Source organism: Plectropomus leopardus, chromosome 20, assembly GCF_026936395.1.
Source record: "Plectropomus leopardus strain MGB_pleo_1.0 chromosome 20, ASM2693639v1, whole genome shotgun sequence".
Classification (NCBI taxonomy): Eukaryota; Metazoa; Chordata; class Actinopteri; order Perciformes; family Serranidae; genus Plectropomus; species Plectropomus leopardus.
The window spans coordinates 15,523,740-15,545,767 of NC_142195.1; the positions used below are offsets into that span (position 1 = coordinate 15,523,740).

Consider the following 22,028-nt stretch of genomic DNA (forward strand, 5'->3'; position numbering starts at 1 on the left):
ATGTACAGTCTCTTAGTTTGTTTTTTTTTAGGTTTTTTTTTAAGTGCATTCCTTTATATTCTATTAATAATGTGTGCTCTTTATTCTCTGTTCTTACTGCATGGCGCTGCTACATCCCAATTTCTCAGTTTTGAGATCAATAAAGTATATCTATCTATCTATCTTACAAAATAGTATTTCTCCCTATTACAAGTATTCCCTGTTCCTTGCCTGAATGGTATATGGAATAAAGGATTTCCTATAACAATTTATTATTGTTGTTTGCACCCTAAATCAACTCAAACTCAGCTCAAACACTGAATGTAATGGATTTGAGACATCTGCATGTACATCTTTTGCAATTATATATCTGGCCTTCCTGTGAACAGTGCTGTCAGATATATTGCTGAGTTGTTTCTGTGACTTGCCAATCAACTTCCCTGCAATGTTGACAGTCTTGGAGAACTCGAATTGCCGTACCATGCTGTTATGTTAAATGTTTAAAATGCTCTCAATGCTTTTTTTCACATCATTACTTGATCATTCAGATTAAACTTCTTAATGATTCATGCGGCCTCTTTTTTAAGGCACCTGATAGGCCCATCTGAGGGCAACAAAAGCCCAGTCACAGAGTGGCCACGCCCCCTGCCTTCTCCTCAGGATCTACTACCGGTTAACGTTTACACCAGTGCTGCGGATGTGTGATGCAACCAGACGTGAGGGTATTTCTAAACTTCCCACAACAACTTTTGATTTTTAGTTAAATAACCTCGTTCTGAACGACACTTTGGATAATCGCTGTAATATCTGTAGTCTTACTTTGTATCCGGTTAAACCGTCAGACCGTTAAACTGTCAGTTTTCTTCGGTTGCTAACATTAGCAACTCCGCAACGACACCTTCTCTGGATGGGAGATAGCTAGCACCTCGTTTGTGTTTCTCGATTTCACCCCCTTATTTTTAAAAGTTATTTCTGTCAAGCTCGGTTTTTATCGGTTCTCCTCTTTGTTAGCTAAAATCTCCCCCCACTGGGCCTCCCTATGTACTTATTTTGACGCGCTGGGTGCCAGCGGAGTCCTCCCACCTGAGCCCTCTTGCTGAGTGGATCTATCTTTAAATGGCCACCGCCGCCCCCCCTCCAGCTTCTGGCTCCACCGCGGCCACTGACAACCCAGGTCCCGGAGCCAGCAGCTCCTCTGCGGGCGACAGCGGCAACCAGGACAGTACTTTTGAGTGTAATATATGTCTGGACACAGCCAAGGATGCAGTGATCAGCCTGTGTGGACACCTCTTCTGGTAAGGACTATTGTCTGTTTACAATTTTGTGTTATAAACTAGCTCAATGAGGGCCAGATCCAGATCAGTGTAGTCAGTCGTGTTTCTTATATTATTGAACAAAAGATAAACTGGGTAGACACTGAGCTGTTGACATATACTATATACTACTGGCTAATATCAGTTTTGAACAACCATCATCAGCTTTGTTGCTGCTGATATTTGAGAATTTGTGGGATTTACATGTTGACTGACAACAACAAGGTAGAAAAGTGTTGGTCCATATTTAATCTTTTGAACTAGAACAAGCTGGCTTGATTGTATTTATTTAATTATTTTCAAAAACAAAATTGCTTTAAATTTAAATTGCTTAAAATTACATGAAAATAAGCACAAAAAGGAAAAAAAAAGTAAAAACAAACAAACAAAAATGGCCTCCTTAAAATGCTGTCTGGGCATTATCCTCTCATTTGTTTTTTGTTTGGGTTTTTATTTTTTTATTTTTTGATAATTAAGTTACTCTTTAGATAATTCCTTTGTCAGCTTTTACTATTTATTTTGCTTTTTGCTGGAAATTTCTTGAGTACACAGGGGTTTGCCTAATGACTTATACAATAAAGCTGTAAGATTTGTTAAAATGAATAGTTTTGGTTAATTTTGTATGGCATATGTTTTAAGTTTGATATTGTTTTAAGATATGTACTTAGAGAAGATTGTTTTAGTATATGAGGGCAGTTTCTTTAAATATATAATTTAATTAATCTAAAATTAAGCAAGAATAATGAGCAAATCATATACTGTTCATTCTCAAAGAAATTAAATTTTTTGAATATTAGTAATAAAAAATCTGTCTTTTTTAGTGAAATGTTCTTGCTGACATGTCTTTGAAGATGCAGCTGAAAATCATTGTAGAAGATTGCCGCATGTACACTGAAAAAATAATTGTTCTAGTATTTCTACCATATTGTTACAGAAGGTGCATTTGCATATAATGTTTTACTAATCAAACTTTTTCCTTGTCCATCACCTCAACTCACATCTGCCTTTGCACTTTCTCTCAACAGTTGGCCTTGCTTGCATCAGGTAAGCTGAACTGATATTTGTTTTCTCCTTCTTTGCTATTTTCAAATGACAATTTATTGCAATCGGTGGTAAAGAACTGGTGCAGACATTCAGGTCCTTCGAATCCGTTTCTCTAAATGCAGTGGTTGGAGACCAGACCCAACAGGCAAGTGTGTCCTGTGTGCAAAGCGGGCATCAGCCGAGACAAAGTTATCCCTTTATATGGGCGGGGGAGCACAGGTCAACAGGACCCCAGGTTGGTACTTCTTGTGTGTAGTTATAAAGGTCAGGCTAACTCTAAACTTCACATATTATGTAATCACAATACGCACAATGTATGATTTAAAAATGATGTCTTTTACACACTGTTGTTTGGTTTTATAGAGAAAGAACACCCCCACGACCACAAGGGCAAAGACCTGAGCCAGAAAACCGTGGTGTGAGTACTTTATTTAAGTATATCTGTGTGAAAGTAAATGATTTCATTATTAAGTGCCAGATCAGCACTTTGATTCCTAATGTGTTAGGCAGCTGTATGTAGTTTTCCATTGTCAGCTGCTGAGTAACATTATGCATTCATGATGAAACCATTACACAGGATGATGTAGGTGCTGTAGTGCAAACCTGTGTTTTATCCATTAAAAAAAAAAATCATATCCCACCGGGATCTATTAGATGCTAAGCACTGAGGTGTTGATGTCTCCTGAGAATGATCACAAATTTATCTTGCAGTTGCGTCACATCTCGCTTAGTCCTTGTTAAACTGTACCTCAGATGTATACATGGCTACACATTAAGAGAATCTGCACGTCTTCATGTTACTGATGAAATAATGTCTCACAGGGCTTTCAAGGGTTTGGCTTCGGTGATGGGGGATTCCAAATGTCATTTGGAATCGGTGCCTTTCCATTTGGTATTTTTGCGACAGCTTTTAACATCAATGATGGCAGACCTCCTCCAGGTATTTATCTTTTATATATTTCGTCATGACCACTCTGTGACTTTTAACAACATACTAAATAAGCTCTGTCAAAAATATTTCTCACACAGCGGCCCCTGGGACACCACAGCATATGGACGAACAGTTTCTGTCTCGACTCTTCCTGTTTGTTGCTCTGGTGATTATGTTTTGGCTGCTGATTGCATAAATGAGCGGAGAGACAACATCTTAGGGTAACTCAAAAGATCTGACAGAAATGCAACATTATGGGTTATGGCACATCATCACGGTTTGCATTCATTGTGAATCTCCCTTCTTTCTGGTTGCTTGATTTTTATTCTGTCCTTGACACAAAGCCATCTGAGATTTAAATGAAGCAGGTTTTTCCAAAAAAAATATATGCGTTAGGAAAACAACTTTCAAGGTGAACCACATTGGTTGCCTATTGTTTTAACTCATCTAACGCGGTTGCATTGCAAAGCAGCACACCAAATTTCTTTTCTTTTTTCGTTATATTCACAGTCACCCAAACTGCATCAACTAACTGCTTAAAACCTTTTGATGTTTGAAACAACTGTTAGCCCTAAATGCATGTCTGTGAGCATCTTTATACCTGGTATTAACATGGGTTTTGGGCGATCGGATCACAGATGGACAGTACCAAATATAAGTGTTAACAACCACCAACAGAAATTGTGATCAAACCACTTGCCAACGTGGTCTGTTACACATTTGACCACATATCTTTTGTAGCAAAAACGTTAATGCATCCTGATTCATCCCTGACAAGGACTGCGTCATTAATGCAGCACATGCAGGTTGTTGTGGGTCCCCGACAAGGTTTGCTAAGTATAATTGGCGGGCTGGATAACTGATCAGCTGATCCAATCAGAGCAAATCAAATCAATGGTTGAGAGTGATGCACAATATTAGATTTTTTGCAAATATTCGATATGTTGATATAAAAACAACTCATTTGCCGATACAGATAAATCCACTTTTTTCCCCAACATAATTTTAGTGATCATCAAGTCTGTTCTGTAATGTAATTAACATAATGTTATACTTGTTACTTATCTTAAACTTACTCTTATCATGATGGCCCACCAGCAGATGGAGACATGAAATACAGTGCCTTTTATTGTATGTAATGTTCATTAGTCGTGCAAAAAAAGAAAAAAAAAATTAATTATTCCAACTATATATATATATATATATGTGTGTAAAAATGGTGCATCTCTAGGTAAGAGGAGCAGCCAGTGTAGAGGCTAGTGAAAGCAAACTTCTAGACCCAGCAGAATGAACACTTAAGTTTCACATTCACTGTGCCTGGCACTCTGCTTCTCCATTTGAGCCCAGTTTACACTCTGCACTCTTGACTATGGTGCAATGAAAACAAATGGTCTGTATATTACAAGAGTGTTCCTAATGAGCGGTCGAGCTCAAATATACGTTGTGGTGGCAGATATTATTGTGGCATGTCGCCACAAATGAATGAATGTGGGAAACCCTGCAGTATGGCTTGACCATTTTCCAATGAGTTGCATTAAGTGTTGAGTGACCATCTCTCATTTGGCGCTATAGAAGGAGACGTGTTGAATTCAACTGACAGCAACATCTCCAGCTTTATCAACACAACTGCCAACCTGAATAGCGAGCAAATAGCGAGAGTGTAGACTTAATCATGGTGTGCGGGGCCCTTTGACCTTCTAGTAACATTGGCAATAACAAAAAGTGACCAAGTGGTCAGGTAGAGATGCATGATATACGCGGGTGTGAACTGCGATGTGTCTCAGTTGTCCACTGCATGTTAATACCAGATATAAGCCAGATTTTAAACAGACACATATACAAGATCGTTCAGGTGAAAGAGATTATTCTTGGTGCTCTTTTTTGAGTATTGTTTTGGTACTAATACCTCATTTACATTTAGACTTTGCTATACAAAATGAGAGCACCGGTGCTCTGCGCTTGTTATTTTCATCAACGCATCCAATGCCATATGTTGTATATGGTCTTTTCTTCTCAGCCTATATTTTAGCCCGTTACCCTTTTTGATCACTATAAACCTTTAGGGTAGATTTAATTGAAAATTAAATGTAGTCAGTTGGCCCTGCTTTTATTGACTGGTCATGGCAGAAAATGTGCCGGTGTAATTTATAACAACGATGGCTCAGTTCTATTTACATCTACCAGCACGTCATGACAGTATGATCATAAAATCTATTATTACCACCTGTGCTTTTCTTACATGTTACATGTCAAAATGTCTCACGAAAAAACCCCTAATCAACAGGTTGCAAAGAATCCCATTGACTCAGCATGTGCCTCCTTCATGTTGTCTCTCTTTTCAGTAATGTACCAAGAATGTTTCTGTTTTTATCTCTGTACATGATCATCATCACCAAAATCATACACGTTTTTTTGGAATCAAAACAATGTTGAACAGTCTGTTTATTTAGATGAGATTAAAAATATGTTGATGCATGTAAACAGTTGAAAATATTGATTTATGAAACAGTGTTCCTCTCTGAACTATTTTTTTTTGTTCTCAGTTTTCTCTGACACTGTAATTAAATGTAAAATACTGTAATTATTACAGAATTATTACTGATATGAAGATTGGCTGGTTGAACATGAAACCACTTTTCTAACTGTAAATTCACTCTATTTACAGTAATGCTGATGTAAATAAAGATGTTAATCATACTTTATCTGTTGTCGCATTAAATCTGTCAGGGCTTCATTCTCCGAGAAGCCTTCTCAAATAATAAATATGCAAATCAAGAAACACCAAACCACAGTGGTGTACAAAAATTCAACAACTCCTTCTGTAGTAGGATGTTTAGTTTACCTTCATTGTTAATAATCTCACATTAACAAGGATGTACTTCAGACTCAACCAATTTGTGCCATTAAAAAAAAGAAAAATAGATATTTTGGTTGTTTTGTGGAAGAGGTTTTTAGAAAGCAGAATAAAGTATAAAAATAGTCCGTTTGTCTCATCAGTCCTGAGATGCTGGCTCCGCCTGTTTCTCTTGAGATCCTGGCTGTGCAACATTGAACTCTGCCTCATACATAATCTGCTGGATCTTTATTTTTGTCTCGCACCTTTTCTGTGGCGCAAGTCGTTTCAGAGCGGGGACAAAGCTCAGGAGAAACAGTTCGTCCTCGTCCCGAGGCCTGTTGGGAAACGAGGTGCCATTGTCTTTGACCAGCCACTTTGTCGGGGACGTTGTACTTTGGGAAGAAGACAGTGAAAGTGAGTCTTGCATCTGGCGTCGTTTCTTTCCAGTTTTGGTGGTTGGGGCGATCTGTGGGCTCGATGGCATCTTAGCCAGAACAGCCAGCTGGGCCATCTGTGATTCTTGAGTCACTGACGGGAGCTGCGACACGAAGGCTACCTGGGGTTTGAGGTCGGGTTGACTTGCAGGGGCCTTCATGGCGGACTGCAGTGTCTTGACGGCCTCAGATGATGTCGTTTCTCCTTCGGCACTGCCAGATTCGTTGTCAGGATTGTCGTGGTCGTCTTCATTGTTGCCGCATATGTCCGCCACACCACTTCTCGATCCAGTGAAGGGGGCAATAAAGTTCATAAGTTGTCTATATTTCCATCTACTCTGCACGATCTCTCCTTGCTTCTTGCTTTTGATCTCCATCCGGACTTCCTTCAAGTATCGGTCTCTCATGTTCTTCCATTTTCTTTTACACTCCTCAGCTGAAAAAGTGAAAGAGAGTAAGGGGTAAGAGATTTCAACGCACATATACTGTAGACCACACAACGAAGCAGTCAGCAACCTGGACATCTACTTGGTTTTTAGACAAAAAAATGACCTCATGAAAGTGCTAAAAAAATGTGAACAATTTTTTTTCTTGTTTTTTGTAACATAATTTTACATATATAATTAACAGAATTATAAATAGATTTTTTCTGGACATTTTTTCCGTTGTTTTTTCTAAATCATACCTAATAATCGATTTATTGCTGCTTATTATGTTTTTTTCCCTGTGTTTTTGAAAGAAAGCAAGCCAATTTTAAAACAGATGAACATCCAGGTATTAAAGGGTTAAACTAAAATCATATAGGCTACTTGAATTAATACCTCTTGGAAAGTAATACCTCTTGAAAACTCAACATTTTAATCTGACCCAAATGGGAAATTGATGTCAGATCTCTTGTGCTGTGATTACATTAAATTGTACAGGTGTACCTAATATAGTGACCAGGGAATATATGCATACTGTATATAATGTGGCCATAAGACAGGGGTCAACAGATTATTGGCCTGGCCAATTATTGGGGCTGATATTTGGCATTATGCTGATTATCTATGTCTGCATTTTATTTTAATGATTGCAGATAAAATTAAATAATTAGAAAGTGCCAGAATAGGAGTAAACGTTTTCTTTTTAAACCCATAGGGAGCTATTTTTATTCATTCATGTTTTATTTATATTTTGAATAGAGTTTATTAAAAATAGTTTGTTATATTATATCCTATATATATATATCCTAATTCTAAATTTTAACCGAAAGATTTTCATTTTTATTGCAAATTCACATTGATTCCAAATATTGGTTACCGGTGTCATTAACTACTAATAATCAGTATGGGTCGATCATAAAATATAATAAAATATAGCAAAACACTACTTTATCCAAGTAAATTTTGAAGTAATTTAGGCTTTAATTATATTGTTTTTATCGAGTTTAATAAAGACAGGCTGTCGATAATTGTCTTTATCTTGTCCTGATGTTGTTAAGTCTCTCCGGAGGTCACTGTCAGTTCATCCGTGTTACACGCGGCCCCATCACTGACCATGACTCCGTTCACCTGATTATGTTTCAGGGGGCCTCCGACCGATTTTATTCAACACACGGTGCCGCCGCCGCTTCCACGAGACTTCGAGAAAATTTCAGTTCGCATGGAGCTCGCGGTGTTCACGAGCCAGACGAAAAGCACGCGGCTCAGTAAATGAAGCGACTCCGTGCCGCTGAGCATGTCTCCTCCTCCGCCGTGCCGTGCTGGATACGCGGCTGGCGGCAGAGCAGAGCCGGACCGTGCCGTCCGGTGCAGCGCGGCCTACAGCGTGCGAGCTGCTACCGCTAGCACGGTGCGCGCGGCTGCATCTACACCACCACTCTGTACTCGCGCGAATAAAAAAATAAATAAAAAGCTATTTGCCCATAGGAGATATGCCAAAAACATCTATCACTTAATGTTTTCTAATTTCTATATGTTTGTTGTCCAAGACGACATCGGCTGAGGAAATAATAACTGGCAGTAAAGTTGTTTTAAACAACAAAAACAATCAAATACTCACACGGGAGACCCAGTACGATACTGATGTTTCTCCACGCATTTGCTCGACTTTCTGTGCAGCGGTAATTCGGCAAAGTGACATTGTACAGCTCTGGGTAATTAAATACAGCCAATATTAACTTCTCGTCCATTTTGCCCTCCGTAGTGTTGTGTCTGCCTTTGCGCGGACGCGGAAGCGGCAGTCTTCTCCCGCCTTTTCCGCCCAGCTGCTGCCCCAACGCGAGTTATCGCGAGCTGCGGGCTGTCTGCCGCGCTGTGTCGCTCCGCCGTCTACGGTGGCCATGCCGTCTCTAGTCACAGGGGGGCGCACCACTCTGCACTGGAAACCAGTTACTGCCCTTTGTTTTTATGTCCCAGTGATGGGGCTGTAGGAGGCAGCACCCTGGGGTCAGTGGTGGAAGAAGTGTCCAGATCCTTTGCTTAACTACTAGTACCACACTGTAAAAAATACTCTGGTACAAGTAAAAGTCCTGAATTGAAAATTATTTATACTTATTATTATTTAAAAATAAGTAAATAAATAAATTATTTAATTATACTCAAGTAAAAGTAAGTAAGAATAATCAGGAAAAAGTATGAAGTAAGTGAAACATAGTAAAAAGCACAAAAAAAAGAAAAAAAAAAACAGACAAAACACCTCCAAAACTAAGTTTAAAAAATAAAAATAAAGAAACGACAAATAGCCTACTTCAACATAAAATGTGAATCCTTTGGGGTATAGGCTACATGCACTATACCACTGGACTTTCCACTTCAGTAATGTAAACATAGGCTACTTTAAAAAAATAAAAAAGGTCTAAGAGTCAAACACCACATTTTCGCTCACAGAGAGCCTGCAGGGTGATGTTAAAGCCAGGCAAGTAAACATCATATCACAGAGCTTTTGTTCAGATGCAAAGGAGGGAAAGATATGAGAAAAAAAGAGAGAAACATAACATTTATGATATGCACAGCTATTAGTTTCTACAACCTCATGGATGTTTTCTTGATTCCTCCTAAGTCCCCAGAGTATCACTATCTGGCAAGTGCTTTCTGAGCCTTCAACAGTTACTCTGTTTCTGGAGAAAACACAGAAAGGGAGGTTGATCCTCTGCATTTCCTGGTCACACAGCTGCAATCTGCGATTTCCCAGGAGGTTTTGGGCCCCGGTCCAGCCGAGAACAGACTCTGAGCTTTTTCACACGTGAACAGTCTGATGTCATGTGGTTCTCTGCTCATTCACTGTCAGTCAGTGAGTGGGTGTTTTTGTAATCCTGCATCTCCTGTCCGAATCGTATCATTTTGATTTGCGTACTTTAATTCTGCATTATACGGCACTGTTCTCAATTTATCAGAGGAGGGGGTTGTCTGGGGTGTGACCTTTTTAGTTTTAATCTTGGCCTTCCCTGAAGCTACAAATATTTTTCCTTAATTTTGTTATGCAAGCAAGAGTGCAGAGTTCAGTGTTTATTTGTTTGATTTGTTTGTTTTTCCTTTTACAGGATGTGGTTTGCGCAAACTGTATTTCTGGCTTTTTCTTTTTAAAGAGAGACATAGAATAAAGTGATTTTGAGGAAATATAACTAATTTAAACTTTGTTGCACGTAATATGTCAAAGACCATAGCCAATTTGAAATTCCAACCAAAATTTTTCACCATTTCTGGCTATAATTAATAGTGTGATTTTATTGCCTTTTAAAGAAATAATGCCTTTCAAACCTACCAGCTGGGATTGGAGTTCAGATTGTATTTAAAATAAATATGCCAATATGCCCCCAAAGCCAAAATAAAAAAAAACACAAGTCCCTGTCCAGTGTTTTATCATTTGATATGTCTCCCTCATTTTGCACCCACCCCCATAAATAATGAATGTTTTCCAGAAATTGCGACTTTAATTATAATTATAAGGTTTTATCTGCGTTCTGAGCGGTTTTGAGATATCGAGCATCAACGTTTTGCATTCCAAACAGCATAAGTGCTATGAACCTTTTTGTTTTTTAAATAAAAAGTCCCCAAATGTTTAGAACTTAAAAAAAAACACCTCATACAATATCAATATGTTGTCACAGAATATGAATAACTAATTTTTGAAAAATGTCAGGACCTTATAAGGTGACAAAAGGTGTCTTTAAAAAACAGCATCACATCATGGCTTTGGTCTGGGATTTTGTCACTTTGTCTGACATGGTGTTTGGGTGACTTTTGTTTTGGGGCAGTAAAAAAAAGACCTTCGCAGTATTATCCATTACATGCACCTCAGGTTGTGTATTTGAAGGGCAGTGGGCCTTGTAAAGTGTTGAACAGAACCATTTTTGATGCACCATTTGTACCAAATATTGCTCTTACAACAACAAAATGAACCTTTATCATTCTAATCCCCAGTAATGAATTTTGAACTCCTTGAACCAGTGGGGATGTAGCACAATTCCTTCTATTGAGAGCCACAATAAGTGAGAGATAGCGATCTAACATGCTCCGCAAACTATACATCAACAATCTGAACGCTATTAAACCCAAGTGAAAAGGATGGGATGGTGTTTATTGTTATCTGTTTTCAAAAGCCCTTATAAGAGGAGCTTAAGACAGATTGTGGAAATCCATTAATTCTCTGGAGAAAAAAAAGGTGTATTGCCTTGTATGAAATCACAGGATTTGTTGGGGAGGGATGAATTTAACCTGTAATAGCTTTACCTCAGCTGTGCACATTGTCAGAGGAGTAAGACTGTGCCACACAGATAAGACACACGATGCATGATTGTGAATACAAAACCACATGCACGGACCCTTTTTCTGAAATACATTTGTGTTTATCTGTATTGAGTACAAATCTATTAGTCACCACATATGACACTTGTGAGATGAGTCATTTGATCAACTGTCTAATTACTGAGTGTGATTAGTATGCATCATTGTTGCCTGAACATGTGTCATTTGCTGAACACATCTACGCATTTGCACAAGATAATTTACTGATATAGATAAACAGGACAGTAACATTAGGAAATAAATACATGAGCTAATCCTCAAATTCAGCATAGCACAAGTCTCCGGCCACACCAAAAAAAAAGCGTTCATCTTTAAATCCAGGTTTCTAATACCAAGCAATCCCCTTTTCTCTAAAACCTCAACAATAAGGATCTTAGGAGCTCTCCACTTCTCATTTTATGCAGTGAAATCTGATTTCTTTTGGAGAAAGGAATGAGGCAAGATTAACTGAATCTGCCGTCCTCCCTAACCTCTTCACAAAACTGCCCAGATTAGCTAGGAATTAAGTTTCAACCGTTTTATGTGTCTGGTCTACAGGGGGGATTATAGTTTTACTTTTTTTTTTTTGCCTCCCAATTTCACTATAAGGGCCTGACACGCTGTTGTAGAGAGAGGAGAAGCAGAAGAGCAGCTCCAAAAGTGTTGTGTGTCAATGTCAGTGCTGCTTGTGTTTTATTGGAGTTTATTTGGAGATGGATGGACTGATCAGAGTGGAGAGACAAAAGTTTCCTTTCACTATTGAGAACATACTGAGCAAATACCCAAACAGTAACGGAGACAGACGGTCGTGTGGAACAAGTGGCCCTGGACTAAAAGAGAAGAGTCCTGTTGGAGGCCAGACAGAGGCTGTTCATCACGCCTGCATGTGCTGCTGCTACTGCTCCCACTGTGGAGACATGTACCAGACTGATTTCATTCATGAAGGTAAGGCTCAGTTGACATGTTTTAACCCCCTGAAACCTGGATCAGTATCAGATTTCTTGTGCTGCCTTCAAATGCCTTTTACAAGCTTTTTTGACAATTTGAAACCTGGTCTGGTTGGATTTAGTTTGAAAACATGGAGGAAAAGGCTAAATCCAACAAATTGCAAGAAATTAGTAAAATGTAACAAGAAAAAATCCTAGAAATTCCTTTTCAAAAAGAGGGAAGGATTATTTAAAAAAATATCCAAAAATAGGGAAAAATGTCCCATAAACTATGTTTGTAATAATTTGATATTTCAAATTATGTTACAGAAAAACATATAAGAGAACATAAACATATTTTTCAGAACTTTTAGGTCATTTTCATGTTGGTTTATTTTATCTTAATTTTTCCTTTTTGCTTATTTTCAGGTAATTTTCTTTTATTTTTATTATTATTAATAATAACAATTTCTTGCTAATTCTGGGCCATATTTCGATAACTTACTTGTTAGCTTCTCCCCATGTCTTTGAAAGAAATCAAACCAATTTGCTCAAGTTTCAAAGGGTTAATCTGGTTTCTACTTTGCTCCCTATTATCTCCTCTCTGCAGCCTGTCAGTACGGATGGCCGCCGGCGATGCTCACAGACCCATGTAGGCTGGGAGACGCTCACAGGGAGGAGCAGACACCCGGTCAGGTGCAGAGGCGAACCAGACGTCACCGCACTATTTTCACAGAGGAGCAGCTGGATGCACTGGAGGAGCTGTTCCTGCAGAACCAGTATCCAGATGTGACCACAAGGGAGAAACTAGCACAGCATACTCACTTGAGGGAAGAAAGAGTTGAGGTAAGACTGTCATATTCAGCCTTTCAACAGATGCTGTTCTCAATATTGTGCCAACTGTGGCAGATGGACCATTAGTAAAGATGAGAGCACGTTTAAATATTTAATTTAAGCACTGATGACAGCATTGGATCTCACCTGAGCTCTTTGTCATATTTGAACTTCATGTCTTTTGATAATGATGCCCAATGCTGTTTGTAATTTAAATGTAAATGCAAAATGTGCCAAATAATATAAATACAGCACATGTACAGTATGTTCAACAAGAACATCAAAAACTAGCCTAAATAACATGACCTTTTTTTCTGCTAATAGGTTTGGTTTAAAAACCGAAGAGCAAAGTGGAGGCGCCAGAAAAGACTATCATTTGGTATGGGAAACACAGAAAAGTGAATTTTATACTGTATAAACTGTGTATATGGACCACTGCATTAAAAAGAAGAGATGTAAATGTGTGTAAAGGATTTTTTTGAAATTGTCATTGTTATCAAATATTATAATCTTTTTTTCTCCCCCTCAAAGTAGAAAAACTTTGTGTCAGTCAAATCATGCTATTAAAGACAGTTTTGTAGCCTATGTCTGACTGGTTGAGTGCATGCTTGTAGTATATGCTTTAACTAATCCTGAAAGTTAAAACTTGACTCTGTAAATGGATTGTTATAGTTTGCACTGGTTGTGGAAAAAAAGTGTCCTTGAGAACAAATAAAGTTTTTGTTTTGTTTTGTTTTGTTTTTTAGAAAAATTAAAGAAACTAATTACAAAACCAAAAAACAAACCATAACACATCCATGTTAAAGCATCATACCTAAATGCTCACATGTAATGATGACTTCTGAGTAGAATTTAATTATTTTTACCATAGTTAAACATCTACTATAGCTCAAAGTTCCTTCATACAGTTTTGATTAAAATAAAACAGTGCCCAGACGTTTTATCAACTTATCATCGTCTTTAAATAAAAAAAATCAAACCAGTGACTGACAGTCGGGGGGCTCTGGAGATTACTGGATCACAATAATGAGGTCACAAGATAATTTCTTGGTAAGAATAAACATAGTTTTATTCTTTCGGTGGGCAGGTAAAAGGAGTCAGAGTTAAACCTCTGGGTATTACTTGGAAAACACAGAATCTGTTATGATTTTTTAACAGTATAATTATTGTTGTTAAAATGTTATTCAATGTATGCCAGATAAACTATAGTCACAGATTCTGTTACAAAAGGGTAAAATCAATAATGTTCTCTCAAGTGACTAGGTCTGTCTTATAGACTGTAAATAAATATATTAAGATATATTATTTAATTCATATATTAATATTTATGTATTTGATATTTAAGATACAGTCTATCCTTAAAACACAGAAACACTTGCTACAAAAATATTCTGATTAATCAATTTACAAATTACCACAGTAAAAATAAAATAATAAATGAATATATTTCCATATAGTCAAAAGTCTTTAATTTGCCTCCTGTACTTCCATTAACAAATTATTGTTACAATTAATGATAACAATTATACTGGAGATGTCTCGTTTGTTTTTATACTGGAAATCTGCCTGACCGGGAGTGAACTTCCGATGACGTAACGCTCCGGGCCGTCGCTGTTACGTAGTACGTTGTTTTTACGCTGGTTAGCCAACGGTGGCTAGTAAGTTAGCCAACTGGTCTGAGTCAGTTAGGTGTACACAGTCTTGAATGTCGACTTAACGTCATATAGTCCATACTTTAAACACGCTAGCTGACTTTTTCAAGTACAAATTCAGCATTTCGTTTTTATTCGGTCGGTATTTATATCGGAAGAGTCGCCGTTAGCCTAGCAGGCTAACAGGGTCCACAATGGAGGGCAGCGCCAGCGTGAGGAAAGCGCTCTCCGGGACCCTCGTCCCTGTAACGGCCACAACAGTGGCACTTCTCCAGCAACCCGAGGAGAAGGGGAAGGAGAAGCTGAAGAGAAAGGTCCTCGATGAAGAGGAGTACATTGAGGTAACTAAATGACTGACAACTCTTTATAGAGACATCTGAAGACAGCTATCGGTAGTCATCAGACAACATAAGCAGCCCTGTGTTTGGTTAATGCTAGCGAAGAAACATGTCAACATGGTATTTATTTAATGTAGCTAACAAACATAACTTTTCGTGTTTATACGAAATTACTGTGAAATAGCTTAGTTGAACGAGAGTAGTATACAAGTGGCGTTTCAAATCAGAGGTAACGGCGCCCCACTTCTGTTTATTTAAGGAAAAACAAATCCATTATTTTGGCAATTGTAAGATTATGATTTGATTTTGTGTCATTAAAATGTCCTTTGCCCATCTTTATTACATGATACTATTCTGTATAGTCGAGACTATTATTTGATTAACCAATAAATAGATTGACAGAAAAGTAAAGGGCTACATTGTTGTTTCACAAAAAATAATCGGTTAAGCCCCCCAAAATCAGAATTTGGCTAATTACAGCTTCTCAGGTGTTACAATTTGCAGCTTTCTTCTGTTTTATAGAATTGTAAATGTTGTTTACAAGGGAAATTGCAAAGAAACTCATTTTAAAAAAGTTTGTTGATGTTCTACTGTACTGTTTTCTTTTGGGCACAAGCTCATTGAATTTAATTAAGTAAAAGTGAGACTAACCTAAGAAATGCTTATCCACTTCACAATTGAGCTTTTTTTCCTCTACTTCTAACAGAGTTTAGAAAAGATCATCCAGCGAGACTTCTTCCCAGATGTGACTAAACTGCAAGCGCAGAAGGACTATCTTGAAGCAGAGGAAAACGGTGACCTCGAGCGAATGAGAGAGATATCCATTAGATATGGATCATCTTTGACAAAATCTACGCCACGGTCCTCTGCACCCTGTGAGTAGCACGAGGAGTGGAATTAAACACTATGTTATTATACCTCACTGACAGAATTAAATATTTAATCTGAATGTGCTTTACACCCATGTTTTGCTGTTGTTTCTCTTTGTATGTAAGACGTGACACCAGCAAGCTTTGAGACGCCAGTGGGCCGCTCAGGGTCTCCCTCTGCCACTCATGGCAGTAAAGGTTTAGATGGGGGTATGTATTATATTTTCTAAGATGAAGATGAGGAACAGAAAACATGACATAATGTTCTGAGTTTTATTAGTGTGTTTATGCAGACGTAAAGATCTTTGTCCCATTTCAAAACCCTTTTCCTGCAACTTACCTTAAACATGTTTAGCAGTAATAAATGACCTCACTCACAAATGCTTAATGGTGATTTAACCCAATTTTCTATTGATGTTGTAATAATAGACAGCAAGGAGGATGACAAGGAAGAGAAAGAGCTGCCCTCTCTGGATCGCTTCCTTGCTAAAAATACCAGTGAGGATAATGCATCATTTGAGCAGATAATGGATCTGGCAGAAGACAAGGAGAAGCTGAGGCATGCCTGGTTATATGAGGCTGAGGCTGAATACAAACAGGTGTGTATGAGCAGAATTAAAAGATTAAATTGAATCCAAATCAGTTAATGAAATGTCTAGACAGTTACAAGTGTCTTGATCATAGAATTAATATAAGTGGATCAAAATTAGATTTTTTTAGTAAATTGCTTTTGACTTAATTGGTACATGTAAATTTTTGTCATATTGCAGTTTGTTGTTTACTCATGTAAGACAAACAATATGTTTGATGGTTATGAGGGGTGCAAGATTTTGTTTGCAGTAGCATTTGATCAGTTATTGAGTACACTCCTGGACTACATGAAAAAACAAACAAACATTAACACGTCTGATATTTTTCAGCGCCATGAAGAGAACCTCGCCTTACCATCAGCGGAGAAAGCAGCTCTCGAAAATACCAAAGCTGGACTTGAGACATGGGAGTACAAAGCAAAGAATGCCTTGATGTATTATCCAGAAGGTAAGAGGCCTAAACTTGGACTGAATTTCTTTCTTTTGTCATAATTCCTTACTGACAATATGCAAATGATCAAATTCAGTTGTGAGAGAATAAATGGATCACTGTGTTGTTTTTTTGGTTTTGTTTTATTCCAGGTGTTAAAGACGATGATGCTTTATTTAAGAAGCCACGGGAGGTAGTTCACAAGAACACACGCTTTGTTGGTGACCCTTTCAGCAAAGCTCTTAACAAAAGCCAGATTCAGCAGGCTGCAGCACTCAATGCACAGGTACATTTTAGAAATATATGGTCAATAAAAACATTGATGTAGTTTTGTTTTGCCCTTCATGTGCCCCATAATTTTGATGTAATAGTCTCTGTGTGACAGTTTGCTCTCCAGTTGAATAAAAGTGTTAATTCAAGAGTGATGTAGCTGATGTGTTGTGTTTTTTTGTCCAGTTCAAACAGGGTAAAGTAGGTCCTGATGGGAAAGAGCTCATCCCACATGAATCCCCAACAGTGAATGGATATGGATTTGAAACGATGCCTTCCCCTGCACCTGGTAAGTGGGTCTTCAAATCCTTAACACGGAAACAGTTCTGAGACAAGTGAAACTAAATGTTTCCTTAAATAGCTTATTAAACAACTCTACCTACATTTGGAGAAGACTTCTGAAGCAGTTTCTGTCCTTCAGGTGTAGCTGAGTCACCTCTCATGACCTGGGGTGAGATCGAGAGCACCCCATTTCGTCTGGATGGATCTGACACCCCATATGTTGAGAGGAATCATGGTCCATCATTTAAGGTATTGAACCTTTAGTGGTAGCTATAACGACCGGTAAATAATTGGTTCTTTGTTGAGTTATAAAATGTTGATATTGAATATATTTTGTTTCTACAAGATTCCAGAACCAGGAAGACGAGAAAGGCTAGGATTAAAAATGGCCAATGAAGCTGCCGCTAAAAATCGTGCAAAAAAACAGGAGGCATTGAGAAAAGTCACAGAAAACCTGGCAAGGTAAGACATTTTAACTTTTGCACTCTTATTCTTTCATAATTAATTTAAAAAAAAAGATTAACAAGAATATCAGAAACAGAAAGAGACAACGACAAATAAAAACAAAAACAAACAAACAGGCAGGTAAACTAAGAGGCATTTAGAGACATTTATACAAAGAAGACAGCTTTTATAGTCACAGTAATGTGCCAGGCATTAAATATCATCTGTGTCTTTACATGGTTCTGTCCAGACATATGTATGTTGAAACTGTCCAATCGCTCCTTAACCGTCATTTTTCCAGTTAAGTCCTCCCAACATCTTTTTGTAGGCAATAGTTTCCATCATTTGAACTCTCCATATATTCAGTGTAGGAGTTTGAGGCTCCTTCCAACACCTTAGAATCATACGGGCACATGTTATCAGGCCAGTTTTAAGTATTATAAATATAAATGTATTTAAATTCAGCACTACAGTTTTGGCAGTTTTGTGATGCAACATAGTTGTGGTGATTGGGCAGTTCACAGTCTAGCCATTTATCAATATAATCCAAAACATTTTTTTGCAGGGGACAAACCAAAGGACATTTCCATAATGTGTGAATTTCAACATTGATCATCTTTAATTACACTCTTTGGGTCTGAATCCTTTTGGAACATGTACAGTTGTGTTGCTGGGTTAAGAAGCTTTTATTGGTGACTTTTCATGGTAGAAAGTACCAATATACTCCATTACAGTCGTTCCCCCAGCTGCAGTGATGGTGCAGACTCAGAGGCCCTGAGAGCACAGATGTGTAAGACCTGGAAACTGACAAATCAGAGCAGATTGGGCTTTTTCAGCAGGGGGGATTAAAGAGACGGGCACTAAAACATGGTGTTTCAGCCAGAGAGTGAATACAGGTGATCCAGCACAGACAATATGTGTAAAATAAAGTGTTGTTTTTTGTTTTTTTTTACCTTAAAACATGTAAACATGTTCTAGTGGAAACCCAAAATACAAGTATGAAACTGAAAAATAATGTTATCGGTGCTCTTTAACTAATTTTAGGCTACTGTTTTTCTTTATAAGTGTAGGTGTGAAGGAATTGATACAACAGCATCATGAACTAACTGACTGCATCAACCTTTGTGTTACAGTCTTACACCTAAAGGTCTGAGTCCAGCCCTCACCCCCGCCCTGCAAAGGCTTGTGAACAGGACATCTAGCAAATACACAGACAAAGCACTGCGAGCGAGTTACACCCCATCGCCCTCGCATAGAGTCATTGGATCCAAGAGTCCCTTTGGTGGCCCATCGACTCCCTCAGGAACGCCAACACCAAACAAAGCCAAAACGCCGAGCTCTCAGGACCTTACATCACTCACAGACAATCTGCTGCAACTTCCCAAGAGACGGAAAGCCTCAGACTTTTTTTAAGTAAGAGAAGCTGTTCTCTGCTGGCTGGGATTGTACAAAACAGACATATTATAATACAGGAAACTCAATTATAAACTGTCCAGACCCAGTTTTCTCAAATGAAAGAGTACAGCTTTCAGCTGGGCGACTGGATAAAGACATGCACAGACAACGGAGGAGTTTTTAAGGATTTATTTGTTACATTTTCAGCACAGATGGGTTTATGTAGGTGCCTGTCAAATGTCCAAATTCTATTTAATTGTTTATCTTCTTTTCTTTTTTTTAATCCCAAATGTAAGGTTTTAGAATTTTTTGTACAGCTGTTTTAGTTCTAAAAAACATTTGTTATCCCTGTCACAAACACAGCAGCACATGGTTATATTTTGTCAATATAATTCAGTAACTGTTTCTGGAAATCAAACACACAAATGAGGATTCACCTCACAGCATTCAGTAGATATGTACCTCCCAGCTCTCCATACATGCTGCCATGGCATTTCAGTGTTTGTCTCTGCACCATAGAAATTACCCAAACTTTTGTGTTTGTGTTAAAATGGAAAAAGGACAACAGAGCTTCAGTTAGAGAGCTCACTGGAGGCAGTAAATGATGAATGTCTCTTTTTGCCATATATTGGAAAAACAGTACAGGCAGAGCTGGACTCAGCATCATAAATCTGTGCAACCTTTTTCTGAAAATCGATAATAAAACTGAGCTTTTTTGACGGTAAGAGGTCTACAAAAGTATAATACCATGTATCAACAGATGACACACTCATCAATAGTTCTGCTCTACCTCCTGCTGGTAGTAGAACAGAACCGTGAATAATAAATAAACCTTTTTTCAAGCAAGCTTCAAATGCACGTCTATTCGTACTATTGTGATTTGAAAATACCCAACATGCCCTCAGTCTGTGTTTTTGAAGCATTAGAGGTTACAGGGTTTCCTACGGCCAGATTTATTATCATATGATGTTTTGTTGTGTGAAGAAGTCAACACACACACACAGACACACACACACCCACACCCACCCACCCACACCCTGCAGCTCGATTTATGACTTCACATTTTCAGGGGGTCACGGTTCAAAGGTCACTGTTTTCATAACCAGGGATGTTATCCAGGAGTGGCTTATACATCATTTTGTCTCAGCTGTGGACATTAAACTTACTCATTCAAACCTATGTCTACAAAACAGTGAATGTTTAATATGCATATTGCTTATGTCCACTTGATTCTGGTGCTGTCACAAAAGCAGTTATTGGCAGGGGAATGTTGTTTTTAGACAGATTTGCATTTTGATAAATGTGCCTTGAAAAATATTTACATTAGGGCTGCACAATTAATCAAATTATTATCAAAATTGCAATATGGCCAAGTGCAATATCCAAATTACAGGAGTTGCAATCTTTTGATAAAGCTAAAATGTGTCACAACGTACCATTATAAATAAAGAACTGTTGTGCTACAGAAATGCTCTGGCCTGCAAATCATAAGGGAGCATGCTAGTTTGGTACAGACACAAGCAAAAATCACATTGTCACTTTTATTCATTTATTTTTTAAAATTAATTGCAAAAAATTCCATTCCTACTATAATCATGTCTTATATCACATATGCAATATCTGTCAAAACAATCGCAATATGATTTTTTAATTTGTTTTATATTGTGTGCAGCCCCTTTTCACATGCTCACATGTACATGGACTTGGTTGGATGGTATACTCATGCTTCCTAATAAGATAAGATAAACCGTTATGAATCCCCAAAGGGAAAGCTTGGTTGTTGCAGTAGCACAACAACAGCAATAGTGCAGATAATTTTAGAAAGTGAACAAAAAAATATAAGGTATGTAAAAAGCTAAACTAAATAAGAATACAATAAACATAGGAGAACTATACAAGAACATATGGAGACAAAAACTGCAAGGTTAAGTGACATCAGTAGTGATTAATAGCAGCAGAGTCAGCAAACATACAAGGCCCTCTTCATTTTAAGGTATATAAGTTAAAATGCATACGGTAAACCCATATATTAGCATTCCATTCATTTCTGTGGTAAAAAAAAAAAAAACTCAGGATACGGGCACCAAGATGGCCTGTGCACAAGCTATAATCAAAATGCCTTCAGTCTCTGCTAAACAGCTCCGTCCTGCATTGGAAAAGTATGCAGTTAAACAAACAAAGTGTTAATAGAACAATGGCAAAGCATCAGGGACGAGAAAAAACACAAAATTCATCCACAAAAAAAGAAGCCTGTATGGTTGTTTGACAAAGAACTGTGCAAAGAAAATTCTAAAAATATCAGGAAAAGGGGTCCCGTAAGGAAAAAGGTCTGGCTCCACTGCTGTAAGACATTAAATATATATTTCCGATATGATGTCAAAAGTAAGCCACAAAATTTGCTCAAAAAAATTATTACGATAATTGCAGTCTTTGAATCTGACCCATGGGCCTTCACACAAGGCCAAAAAGGTCAAATTATCCTGGGAAGAAATGGAAGGCCATGAAATATAGCATATTATAAAATGACATTTGGGGTAGAATACATATTCATGCATTTTTAGTACAAAGGTTTCCAAATGTAAAGGGCGAATCCTATTCCATGACTGCTTTGATTGAAATTACTGTAGATGGCTTTTTTTTTTTTTAGAATATATCTCATCTTAATTGGAGCGATGGATGATAGGAGTTCACATAT

The 22,028-nt window shown here is 37.8% G+C and overlaps 4 protein-coding genes across 5 annotated transcripts; 3 read left to right on the plus strand and 1 right to left on the minus strand.

Annotated features, from left to right (window-relative positions):
- Nucleotides 1–636: 636 nt before the first annotated feature.
- rnf185 (ring finger protein 185) lies at nucleotides 637–5,962 on the plus strand. Its single transcript, XM_088071136.1, has 7 exons — nucleotides 637–695; nucleotides 991–1,274; nucleotides 2,318–2,336; nucleotides 2,459–2,571; nucleotides 2,700–2,754; nucleotides 3,159–3,276; nucleotides 3,366–5,962. The coding sequence occupies exons 2-7, from the start codon at nucleotides 1,096–1,098 to the stop codon at nucleotides 3,461–3,463; spliced, it is 582 nt and encodes a 193-aa protein (XP_087927262.1). The 5' UTR covers nucleotides 637–695; nucleotides 991–1,095; the 3' UTR covers nucleotides 3,464–5,962.
- On the minus strand, nucleotides 5,692–9,700 carry LOC121960272 (uncharacterized). 2 transcript variants are annotated; one of them, XM_042509920.2, is made up of 2 exons: nucleotides 9,550–9,700; nucleotides 5,692–6,973 (listed from the first exon to the last, which is right to left on the minus strand). In XM_042509920.2, the coding sequence occupies exon 2, from the start codon at nucleotides 6,942–6,944 to the stop codon at nucleotides 6,261–6,263; it is 684 nt and encodes a 227-aa protein (XP_042365854.1). In that variant the 5' UTR covers nucleotides 6,945–6,973; nucleotides 9,550–9,700; the 3' UTR covers nucleotides 5,692–6,260. The 2 variants fall into 2 exon arrangements, with proteins under 2 accessions (XP_042365854.1, XP_042365853.1); XM_042509919.2 differs by lacking the exon at nucleotides 9,550–9,700 and adding an exon at nucleotides 8,581–8,841.
- A 2,256-nt stretch (nucleotides 9,701–11,956) lies between these two features.
- On the plus strand, nucleotides 11,957–13,746 carry LOC121963782 (homeobox protein goosecoid-2-like). Its single transcript, XM_042514030.2, has 3 exons — nucleotides 11,957–12,248; nucleotides 12,840–13,075; nucleotides 13,388–13,746. Exons 1-3 carry the CDS (start codon nucleotides 12,017–12,019, stop codon nucleotides 13,463–13,465), a joined length of 546 nt encoding a protein of 181 aa, XP_042369964.1. The 5' UTR covers nucleotides 11,957–12,016; the 3' UTR covers nucleotides 13,466–13,746.
- A 929-nt stretch (nucleotides 13,747–14,675) lies between these two features.
- On the plus strand, nucleotides 14,676–20,179 carry ess2 (ess-2 spliceosome associated protein). The gene is made up of 10 exons (XM_042509792.2): nucleotides 14,676–15,056; nucleotides 15,760–15,928; nucleotides 16,049–16,132; nucleotides 16,352–16,521; nucleotides 16,843–16,960; nucleotides 17,095–17,228; nucleotides 17,399–17,501; nucleotides 17,634–17,743; nucleotides 17,841–17,956; nucleotides 19,072–20,179. The coding sequence occupies exons 1-10, from the start codon at nucleotides 14,910–14,912 to the stop codon at nucleotides 19,349–19,351; spliced, it is 1,431 nt and encodes a 476-aa protein (XP_042365726.1). The 5' UTR covers nucleotides 14,676–14,909; the 3' UTR covers nucleotides 19,352–20,179.
- The last annotated feature ends 1,849 nt before the right edge of the window (nucleotides 20,180–22,028 follow it).

What these genes read in the sequence shown, in the direction of transcription:
- LOC121963782 (XM_042514030.2), top strand. Translation starts at nt 12,017, where the DNA reads ATGGATGGACTGATCAGAGTGGAGAGACAAAAGTTTCCTTTCACTATT. An exon ending in GACTGATTTCATTCATGAAG is followed by an intron (nt 12,249 to 12,839) that starts GTAAGGCTCAGT and finishes TCCTCTCTGCAG; the next exon opens with CCTGTCAGTACGGATGGCCG. An exon ending in TGAGGGAAGAAAGAGTTGAG is followed by an intron (nt 13,076 to 13,387) that starts GTAAGACTGTCA and finishes TTCTGCTAATAG; the next exon opens with GTTTGGTTTAAAAACCGAAG.
- ess2 (XM_042509792.2), top strand. Translation starts at nt 14,910, where the DNA reads ATGGAGGGCAGCGCCAGCGTGAGGAAAGCGCTCTCCGGGACCCTCGTC. An exon ending in CTGAGGCTGAATACAAACAG is followed by an intron (nt 16,522 to 16,842) that starts GTGTGTATGAGC and finishes GATATTTTTCAG; the next exon opens with CGCCATGAAGAGAACCTCGC. An exon ending in GTCACAGAAAACCTGGCAAG is followed by an intron (nt 17,957 to 19,071) that starts GTAAGACATTTT and finishes TTTGTGTTACAG; the next exon opens with TCTTACACCTAAAGGTCTGA.
- LOC121960272 (XM_042509919.2), bottom strand. Translation starts at nt 8,710, where the DNA reads ATGGACGAGAAGTTAATATTGGCTGTATTTAATTACCCAGAGCTGTAC. An exon ending in TATCGTACTGGGTCTCCCGT is followed by an intron (nt 6,974 to 8,580) that starts GTGAGTATTTGA and finishes TCACTTTTTCAG; the next exon opens with CTGAGGAGTGTAAAAGAAAA.
- rnf185 (XM_088071136.1), top strand. Translation starts at nt 1,096, where the DNA reads ATGGCCACCGCCGCCCCCCCTCCAGCTTCTGGCTCCACCGCGGCCACT. An exon ending in ACAGGTCAACAGGACCCCAG is followed by an intron (nt 2,572 to 2,699) that starts GTTGGTACTTCT and finishes TTGGTTTTATAG; the next exon opens with AGAAAGAACACCCCCACGAC. An exon ending in CTGAGCCAGAAAACCGTGGT is followed by an intron (nt 2,755 to 3,158) that starts GTGAGTACTTTA and finishes AATGTCTCACAG; the next exon opens with GGCTTTCAAGGGTTTGGCTT.